Here is an 11,406-nt window from a genome sequence, read left to right on the forward strand (position 1 = left end):
AAGGCTAATAAGTGAACTAATGCATATGCCTTGTACTTAAAAGATATCAAGGTGCATGAATTTGTGGAAAAATAGTTAGTGAATGGCTAGGCTTTGCATTGTGATAATATGGAATGTCTTAAGTTAGATGGGAAGTTCAGGTTAATCAAGGATTTGGATTTTAGTCCACTTAACTAAATACATTCCTACCTTGACCCTAACCCCATTACAACCCTTGAAAAGACCTTTTGATATGTGTATTTGTGCATTAAATTGTGTTGATTGGTAGAAAAAAAGTAAGCCTTAGAAAGCAAGATTAGTAGAGAACCGAGAGACTCCACCCTCAAACACTAGAGTGATTAGAGTGTATATACTTCCAGTGAGGGTTCGATGCTCGATTCTTTGTTCCCGGCTTTCATGAGCTTTCTTCTTGCAAGTTTACTTGTACTTTATTTTGTGATTTAAATTAGTGGAATCTAGTTATGTTTGTTTTGGAGAATTTGTTTGCTTTTAACCAAGTAGGTAGAAGCATTTTAGCATGTAGTTGCATTCACATAGATAGGTTGCATTGCATGAGTCTCACCTTTTTTCCCTTCATTTTTTTGGTCTCCTTGAGCTTAGCATGAGGACATGCTAATATTTAAGTGTGAGGAGATTTGATAAACCACTATTTTATGATATATTTTGGACTGAATTGAGTGGGTTTTGTCAACTATTCTCACACTTATTAATGTAAATTGAATGTTTTTCATTTTCTTCCTAATTTTGTGATATGATTGAAAATATGCTTCCTAAACCTTAAAATTGTTAATTTTTAATTCCCTCTTATTACCATTCGTTACCGTGATGTGTTTGTGAAGTATTTTTAGGTTTATAGGGCATGAATGGCTGAAAGGATGAAAATAAAGCATGTTCAAGTGGAAGGAAAACAAGAAGCAAGGAGTGACGCGCACGCATGGCCGACGCGTGCGCGTGAATTGGAGCATCTATTAGTGACACATACGCGTGACTGACGTGTACGCGTGACCAGCACAGAAGTCCAGTGACACGTACACGTGACCGATCCATACGCGTGACAGAGCATCACGTGCTGCACTTATCAGAACTCGCTGGGGGCAATTTCTGGGCTAATTTGGACCCAGTTTCTAGCCCGAAAACACAGACTATAGGCAGGGTTAGAGCTGAGACTAAGGGGACTTTCACTTTTCACTCAGTTTTAGTTTTAGTTTTGAATTCTAGAGAGAAAAACACCTTCTTTTCTCTATAGTTTTATTTCTTAGTTTGGCTTTGGATTGGATCTTGAGAGAGTTGCTACTACCTTCAAGTGGAGACATTGTCGTTATAGTTTGCTTCTCTATTACTTCTACTTCTTTTGTTTTTCCATTTAGTTACTTTGAATTCATCTTTGGATCTTGTTATTTTTGAATTTTTTAATGCAATGAATTATTTTTTTGTTTAATTCTAGTGCGTGTTTGATTCTGGTCAATTATTGTTCGTGCAAATTTGATTTAATAAATTTTTCAGAATTACCATGTCTTTTATTTATTTATATTATATGTTTATGAAAATGGCATTCATGTTAATGACATAAGCTCTAAACTTGGCTTAGGGGGTTAATTAATTGAGATCCCTTGAGTTGTGAAGGTCAAGTATCAATCTTAATTGGACATTGCTGGCTAGCTCACTTCTCACCAACTCTAGTCCTTCTTCATGAAGTGATTACGACTTATGAGCTAGAGTTAGTGAAGCCACTTGACTTTCCTTCAGTTGTTAGAGGATAAATAAGTGGGAGCAATGAACCTTTATGATTATACTTGAGAAAGACAACAAGGATAGAGACCCCAATTATCTCCCCTAACCAAGGCTTTCTATTTTAAATACATAACACCTCTTGTTATTATTCATTGTTTCAATTTCTGGTTATTTAATTTTTCTGTTCTCAACCTTAAAAATATTCAGAGAAGTTCTGATCAATAATTTACATCATTGTGTCAACTCTTTGGGAAACGACTTAGGATTCTGCTCCCGATTATTTATTTTTAATTGTTACACACTTTTAAATTGATAGTAGGAAACTTTGTCGATTAAGGCTATACTTATAACGTGATTTTGATCATAAAATCTTAATTGGCATTTTTCCTCCCATCAGGCGTTAGCTCCCACAATAGTGATCATGGTTTCAATGAAACGAAGATTTCAAATTCAATAGAATCGAAAGTAGAAATGGCTCTGAAAATTTAAAACAGAGCACACGCCAATGTTTAATTAAAACAACAACAAGTAGATTAATAAGATATTGGATGAATAGGACGTGCAACTGGAGCAGAAATATGGGAGAAAACTAACCCAGAACAGTGGATGTTGAACCTAATCGGAACGGGAACAGGGCAGTAATGATTCCCGGCAATTTTCTGTGGTGGTTTCGGCAGCAACAACACCCCGTTAGTGACTCTAGTTCACAATAACTCCAACAATCGAAAGATGGAAGACTAGACGTAGAAACTACTGTGTCTGTGACAGCTCCATCTCGACTATAGTAGCGGTGCCATCCCCTTCTTCTTGCATGCAATGTTGATAGTGATGGCTAGGATTTGGCGGCGCCGCTGCATTCTCCTTCTCTCTTGTGTCTTCGCTCTCTCGTGCGCTACTCTTTCTCTCTTCCTCTTCTGTGCGACGGCAACGACCCCTTCGGCTTCACGGGCGACGGCGATGAGCGGCGAGCTGGCGTTACGGCAGAGCCTCCCCTCCCTTCCTTCTCCTTCTGCAGCTCTAGCTCCCTCACTCGGATCTCTCTTTCTCCCTTGTTCCCCGTTTTCTTTTCTTTCCTTTTTGGTTTACTAAAGCTGTGTTGTGTGTATATGGGGTAGAAGGGTTGGCGGTGGGTGAGTAAGTAATGAGGGGAGGGTGAGCCTGACTCACTGAGGAGTTGACAGGTTAGGGGGGTACGTGTGTGATTTGGGTGAGAGGGGTTAGAGTTAGTGAAATTAGGATTTGAAATTAGGAATTTAGGGTTAGGGTAAAGTCTTAATTTGAAACCAAATTTAACCTAATATAATTAACTACAAAAATATTATTTATTTTTCAAACTATAAATTATTTGTAGTTAAACACTTTAATTTAAAATTATAAATAAATAAATAAATTTTTTTAATTCATAATATTAATCAAAATTTTAAATTATTTCAATTTAATTTATATAAAAGTTTTATTATTTAATTTTAAAAACTCGAGTTGTTATAGGTAAAAATATTAGTATTAACTAAATACTTATTTCTTAATTATTATGTACGTATAAGAGTGTAAGAGACTTATAAAGTGGAAATATATATATATATATATATATATATATATATATATATATATATATGTTTTAGAATATATTTAATATATTTCTAAAAGCATTTGCAAATTAAAACTATTTAATATTTTTATAAAAAAATTCATATTAAAAGATGTAAATATTGCTAACAATATGTGTATTAAATCTACTCTTAAAGACATGCAAGTATTTAATTTCTTCAATACAATGACTCTTATAATTAATCTAATATTAATAAATATGTAATAATCATTATTCAATATACAGAAGTATTAGATTAATATGAATAACACAACTCCCTCATGTGTTCCCATTCCCCTTTCCTTGGTCTCAAAGAGGAAAAACTTTTCGTCCGCATAATAATGTGGTGGATATTGAAAACGAATGCCACTCACTTTGGGAGATCATTGTCATGGTAGGTCATGCCTGGACCCTGCCATTACTCTGAAAGCTCAATTGCTATGTTCATCACCATATATAGATTCATATCAAAAGTAGCTTAGGCATATATATTAAACGTGATCTCATCCTTTTCATCAGTTCTAGTTCTTGTAATTACTAATTTATTTGCTGGTTATTGGTTGACAAAGCTATGATTAAGATATATAAGTTTTTTTTTCTTTTTGATATATAAAACAAATAAAATAAAGTTTAGGTGCATTTAACACGGTCAATCCATTAAAAGTTTCCTTAACATATTGAGCATATAGATAGAGTATTTATAAATCGTTTATTTTAATTTTCTTTTAGCAGAAAAATAACATGGATTGTTAAAATATAAATGATCCCTGCTTAAAATATTGATGATTTCTTAATCTTAAAAATTCATAAATGAAAGACACAATTCTTTAGTTGAAGATATACGCAAACTCAGGTCTAGGGCTTTTCCCTAGTTTTGATGAAGATACAATTTTAGTTTTATTTAAATTAGACTTTTGTATCTGACCTATGACGCACGAATACTTTACTAAATTATCGTATCTAAATGTCGAACGTATTTTGAATACAATATTCACCGACACTTATCTGATATGCATGTTCGTTGTGTTCAATCGTGTCTTAATAAAAAATAATTTTTTTCTGAATATGCGTAAACATACCTAAATACCATTACGTGCCTATTTTTATGTTTTTAACATATATTTTTAAAATAAATTTAGATATAATATATATTATTTTTATTAAAATAATATTTTAAATATTTGATATAATTAAAATAAGATATTAAAAAAATAAAAAATTTTAATTTATATTTAATATTAATAAAATATCAAAATATTATTATAATTATTTATTTAAAAAATATTTTATATTTTATATGCATATATATTTTTATATCATGTAAGATTTTAAAATTTGTATGTGAACGTGTTCTATCGTGTTGTGTTTTGTATCGGTGTATGGTAATATATAACTCATTGATAAAGTAGCCAGGAACGGGACCACCAGGGCGGCTTATGCAGTTATGCATGCGTATTGGAATTTTTTCTTTTTCTTCCTAGTGGATTAATTCGGAATTGACTTTAACATATTTAGAGTCAATATGACACCATAAAAAGAAAATGAGGGTCAATATTCTTTTTCCTCAAAATACCTATATTATAAAGTTAACATCATTTTTTTATATAATTTAGTTTTTGTTGACTAAAGTGGATAACAAGTTCATTCTCTTGTAAATTATTTTGTACAATTTGAGGTGAAAAGTTAATTTATCTAATTAGCCAACTTAATTATTTGTGCAATTTTCGTGTTTTTTTTTTCAGATTATAAAATTGAAATTATTTTTTCCTAAAAATAGATATGTAAATAAGTGATTTCTTTATTTTTTTTATAATATCTTGTAGTCTAACAGATCAAAAATTAATCCGTTGTAAATTTAAACTCTATTTAAAAATTTGAAACTATCCAATAAATTGTTTTATACATATAGATTTTTTTCTGAAATAAAATAAAAAAATTATTATTTTCTCAAACCCCATTTTTCAATTTTCCATAAAGTGAGATTCGAACCATTGTTAAATTTCCATGCTAAATTTATAGAGTTTAAAAATCATGTTTGAAAAAATAATAATTTTTTTTATTTTATTTTAGTAAAAAAAAATCCATAAAATAAGATTCAAACATCCAATACTTACTTAAACAAACTAGTAAACTAACTAACCTAAACTGCTGAGTGATTTCATCTCCAGAAAATAAAAATTAAAGAAGAGAAATTAATCAATTTTAAATAACCAACTTTTATTAGATATGAATCTCATGTTAGAAAATAGTATAGAGTGATTAAGTATTCATATTTTAACTTTATAAACATTTTTTCCTTAGGGAAGCTAAATATCTAAATAAAAGGGAATGAAGATGTCTAAACTCTTAAATTAGGCTAATTCTGTGATTATTGTCATCTTGTGTTTAAGGAGAGATGGTGAAATGGACAATTGAAAATGACTAGATATGTAAAAAGGAAAATACTTTGCAGTCAATAAAACAAAGAAAAAGATAAAAATGAGTCCTAAATCTTTAGAGGCAAATGCTTCTCATAGCCTCAACCCCACAACCCACTCAGCAATCGAAGTAACAATGAGTTAATAGGAGTAACCAAATATTAACAAGAATCCAACTATGGTTCCAAATTCTAGCAACCAGCCAGTTTTTATTTCTAGTTATCTTCGTCTCCTATTAATTTAATTTCCCTATTGTTTATTAGCCACCGTGAATCTTCCTTAGTTGAAATAACCTTAGGTCTACATGATGATCTGCTCACAAAACACTCAATCAAATAAAAACGAGGGCATGAAATTGTACAATTGAATAAAGTAATAATAAATTAATAAAAAAAAAAAACTAGGCAGCCACCAAATTAAACTCTGGTAATTAATCAATATTGGGGTCTTGGCTCTATATGAAGGGTGCTAATGTTATTTGTACAACCTTACATTGGGAATTATTATTTCTTTACAATCCTACATGCACAGGACTAATGTTATTTGTATATTTAAATAGGTTTTCTATTTGTAGACATCTAATATAATCTATAATTATTTGATTAGGTGTGATTCCATTTGTTTTTAGCTAGTGTGTCTATTTCGGACATATGAATTCTGGGGTTTTTTTAAACCATTCTATGTCACCTTCATTACCCGTAGTCCCACATAGAGCCTTCTTCTTGGCACGATTCAGGGATGGAGCTACCTAGCTACTTTTGTAACGCGGCCAATAATAACTATTAATATAATATAAACATTAATATATATATTTATTAAAATAGAATTCACAACATACAAAAATAAAGTAAATATTTAATCGTTAAAATATCTAGTCAAACAATAAATGCATTTAGTTTTGAAAAAAAATATATAAAAGCTAATTAGCTAACTTCAAATATTAGAATTGAACTTGTAATGTACCATTCAGTTTTTTTTTTCCGTCAAGATAAATAATTTATATTTAGACATATCATAACTCATACAAGTAAAGATAACAGAGTTAAAGCAAAATTTAAATAATTTTTAAAGGGTGTAATTTATAATTGTTTTTTAAAAACTGTGATCTCACTACAAAATTTTTATTTATTTGTGGAGATTTTTTTTGTTATTTGTGGAGGTTTATAACTCCCACTAAATAATTTGTAGAAATTTCTAAAACTCCCAAAATTTGAGGTACTACGAAGTCTTTTGTAGAAATTTCTAAAACCCCCAAAATTTGAGGTACTACGAAGTCTTTTGTGGGAATTTTTTGTGTGTGTTTAGTGGAGGTTTTATATTAGACTTTTGTGGCAATTTTAAATCACTTTTGTGGCAGTTTGAAACCCCTACAAATTAATTTTTTAACAAAAATTAATTATTTTGTGAGATTTTCAAACCTCTACAAATCCTGTAATTATTTATTTATTTTTAATTTCAAATCACTCATTAATCGCATCTCATTTACATACTCTCAAATTAGAAATTTATTTGTTAATATCAAAATTTAAAAAGTAAATCTTTTATAATACAATTCCTCAATACAAGACAAAACTCTATATATAAAAAAATTCTCAAATGTCAATACTTCCAAACATAATTGCATATTGTATTGTTTTACATAACTATTAATATTTTTCTTTAAAAATAAAATAAAACAATTTTAATATTTCAATATCATCTAATTACATAAAAGTCTCAAATATACAATCCATATCCAAAAATAAAAAAATATTCTATGAACTACACAACCTTAAGAATATGCCCGAGATTCCAAACCTATAAAGCACTTTGCCAAAGAAACTACCAGCATTTCAGCCTCCTTAGTGTCCCAAGCTTCATCAGCATTGAACAAGATAAATAACATTCACCACTCAAATTGAGAATAAGACAAAGAGTACAAAAGAAAATCTACATAGTTTCCATACTATGTACATCAATCTTAACACATAAAAATTCTCAAACATGTTTTATTTAAATCCTCTAGCTTAACTAAATCATTAGCAGAATATAAATAAATAAAGTGATGATACAAAATAATAACCATGTGATAATAAGAGTAAAATTAGCCATTGATGGTGGTGGGTACCTTAATTTATCAAGTGGAGAACAACCCAAGTCAGCATTGCATACTAGACAATGCTTTAATTGCTCATATATTAGCTTCTTATCTATGCATTCTCTGCAAACTGTTATTCAACAAACACAGATTCAGCTCACATTACATGCTGCATGGAACATACTCACAGTGACACACAGCCAAAAATGCATCAAAAGATATGAGGTAATAGATACAAACATTTTCCATAGAATTGATTAGAAAAGTACTAAAACATGACAATAATAAATAATGTATCAAAGAGTGAACAAAATAAATAAAAATTGTACCAAAAGATGATCGTAACAGATACAAAGAATTAATAATGTATCAAAGAACGACCATGATAAATAAAAATTGTATTGAATTTACCAAGACAACAGGGCCAAATAAAAGAGAATTAAATCCGATCGAAACTAAAAATAAAAAGAAAATGGGGAAAGAAAGATTAAAAAGCAAGAAGGAGGAGGAAGTGCACTGACAAGTGTGTAAGCATTCAAAATTGGTGGTGGCATTGTTGAACAATTTATTGCACAAAGGACATGTTAAGCATGCCTCAAGCTTGGCTCTATTCAGCTTCACCGCTTGTCCCTCAAGATTTACTCTTTTGTACTTGAAATCACGACAATCACGAACATCCTGTTAAAAGATAAAAAAAGGTAAAATAAATTAAAAAGTGAAACATTTATCTAAAGTCATTCCACTGGCATAATTATTCACCTTATTATTATTGGTATTATTAGTACTGTAGAGTGTAGAATACTTTATAAACAAAGACATTAGAGACTAGAGTGTAAGGTGAAGCCATAGATAAGAGTATAACACAATAATCATCACTACCATATTTGAATTGAAGGACAAAAATTGTGGCAAGCCAAGCAATCCCCTAATTCATTATTTCAACAAAAATCACTTCTAGCTTAACCTTTTAATTCAAACCCCCAACTCTATTTTCTACAGATACAATTTCTATATATATAGTTTCAACCTAGAAATTAAAACTAAAAATAGAAGAGGAAGTTGATTATTATTAATGGTTGAGACTTGAGACTTGAGACTTGGTGGGAGGAACTATGTCCCATAAACAGCCTCTTCAGCTTTCAATCTGTTGATCTCTTCCTCCATCAACATCCCCTGGTAACGGCATTCATTGTTGCAAAATGATCTCTCACCCCTGAACATTGATTGAATAACTAAATCACTTGGCACACTAAACTAAAGCAGTAGTTGTAATCAGCATTAGACATACCTGTACATGTAGATGTCTTTACCATGCCCAGGATTCTTGTTGCAGAGAAAGCAGACAGTGAGAAAGGAGTGAGAAGGATACCGAGTAGAAGCATCTAGCTTAGGTGAGACAGAAGTGGTACTCTGAATGATGCAGTTACCAAATATGTGAGTGTTCCTTGGGTTAGGACAATGGCAAATCATGCATGTGTAGTCCTCAAAGAGTTCCATCAGTTCCAACTCGCTGGCAGATACACACCCTTTGAACACCCTCTCACCTTCTATTAGTAAGGGAGGATTCTGAATCTTCAGCTGTGAACCAAACACCACCATTCTTAAAAAGCGAAACATTTTTTAAACATTTCTAAACATTTATCTAAACGTTTATGTAAAGTCATTTCTAAACATTTATTACTTCAGCCATTGGCATAATTGACATTGGCTGGCCATCCTAGAAACAGAAGAGTCCACCATTGAAATCCTTGCCCTAATTATTTAAATAGCACACTACCTTTGATGAACAAAAGTTATCAGCAACAGTATTAAATAAAATTCAATAAATGAGAGTAGTGGAAAATGAAATCCTGACTGCAAAGTGCCGCTGTTTGAGATAGGGTCTGTTATCATCACTATGCCACCCAATGTTTGCACCTCTCCTCCAGCTGTTTGATAATTCGTAAATACAATAAGGTAAAGATTGTAAAAGAAGTAACAATCAACAAGCAATTGGTGGTCCTTAAGAGTAGTAACCTGATTAAAGCGGTGAATTCAACAAAGTGCTTGTATTGACAGTTGAAAAACTCCGCTAGCTTGTCTTTCAACTTTTCTGTGAAGAAATTTGATTGAGATTGGAAATTTCGATGAAGGGAAAGATGATAAAGAAAGAGAGTACCTCGGATGGGAATGGTATCATAGAACAAGTTTTGAGAGAAATCAAGAAACCGCAGGTTTTTCTTTTGGCCTATCCACTCTAGAATTGAGCCACTGAAATAGTTGCCGAATAATTCATACACATTTAGAAGGCTATTGTCAATGAGCAGCTTCTTCAGTTCAAGAGCAATTTTAATAGCTACATGATTCGGAATCTGCAACCAACAAGCTAATCACAAATGATATTAACCAAATCGAATCCACATTGCAGCATTAAATCCAGTCTATAAGGGCAAGCACAACACTTTTCAACACAATCTAATCTCAGTCCTATCCACATAGTAGTGATCCACATTATCACCCAACCGCACCTTCACCTATAAGCATAAAACACAAGGGAATCATTATTCGCATTATAGAAGCAAATAAACCAATTGAACTTGAACAGAAAATAGATTCCAAAATGATTGATTAAGTGCATTCATGCAATGAAGAAAATTTTCAATATCTATATTGAAATTGAGGTTTCAAAACGGACCTTAATAAAATCGTACTTGAAAGAAGCATTGTGGGAAGAGAAATTATTTTTGGAGGAGAAGCTTTGCTTTTCGTCACTTTCTTCGCCGCTGGCGGGGATCGAAGGCATGGGTTCTTTCTCAAAAGTTACCGTGTCGCGACCTAAGGAGACGCATCGACAGAAGAAACAACGAGAAAAGAAATTGTTAAAGCACGTGGTGGTGGCAATGGCGGTAGCGACGGCACGACGACGACGACGGCTGTAATTTAGGGTTTCCATTAGGTCTTGTTCACAGTTCACTCTCCATCTCACTCAAAGCTAACCTTGTTTGCATTTTAGTACGGGCTTTGAGTGTTTGTCTGGGCCTCTAAAATATTGAAATTTTTATTTTTGGGGGATTTTGTAAATTGTCACAAATAGATAATGTTAGGGAGGTTTTTAAAAACCTCCACTATAAAATCTCCATCGATTAGTAAGAATCTTATAGTGTCTGCAGAATGTATTATTGAATGAGCTGAAAGGTATGTGACGTGGTGGAAAGGTATGTGACGTGGTGGAAAATCACCGATTAAGAGTTTATAGAGAAAACGGCATTACATGTATAGTTCTTAACCAATGAAGATTTCGCGTATTAATTTAGAAAGGCTGTTACAAAATTAGAATGAAAAATACCGGGAGTATGAGTCACAGGTCGTCTCCCAACGAGTTACAGAGAGAATGCTAATTTATTAATTAGGAGTTTTCAAGAGAGTTGAGTTTGGATAATGAGCAATTAAATAGTTGTAGATTAAAGAAATAAAAACTAAGAATGATTATTAATATTCTAAATAAAAAGGCCTTGATTGGGGAATGATCAATTGGAAGTTCTATCCTTGTTGGGATCTCTTAGGTGTAGTATCAAAAAGGTTGTTGTTTTCATTAGTTAACCCTTACTAAATAA

At 31.7% G+C, this 11,406-nt stretch overlaps 1 protein-coding gene across 1 annotated transcript; it reads right to left on the reverse strand.

Annotated features, from left to right (window-relative positions):
• Positions 1-7,388: 7,388 nt before the first annotated feature.
• LOC112696734 (uncharacterized) lies at positions 7,389-10,745 on the reverse strand. Its single transcript, XM_072198198.1, has 9 exons — positions 10,488-10,745; positions 10,265-10,326; positions 9,972-10,183; positions 9,830-9,905; positions 9,669-9,741; positions 9,102-9,391; positions 8,335-9,026; positions 7,844-7,943; positions 7,389-7,590 (listed from the first exon to the last, which is right to left on the reverse strand). The coding sequence occupies exons 1-7, from the start codon at positions 10,743-10,745 to the stop codon at positions 8,924-8,926; spliced, it is 1,074 nt and encodes a 357-aa protein (XP_072054299.1). The 3' UTR covers positions 7,389-7,590; positions 7,844-7,943; positions 8,335-8,923.
• Between the last annotated feature and the right edge of the window lie 661 nt (positions 10,746-11,406).

This window comes from Arachis hypogaea, chromosome 6 (genome assembly GCF_003086295.3).
Source record: "Arachis hypogaea cultivar Tifrunner chromosome 6, arahy.Tifrunner.gnm2.J5K5, whole genome shotgun sequence".
Lineage (NCBI taxonomy): Eukaryota > Viridiplantae > Streptophyta > Magnoliopsida > Fabales > Fabaceae > Arachis > Arachis hypogaea.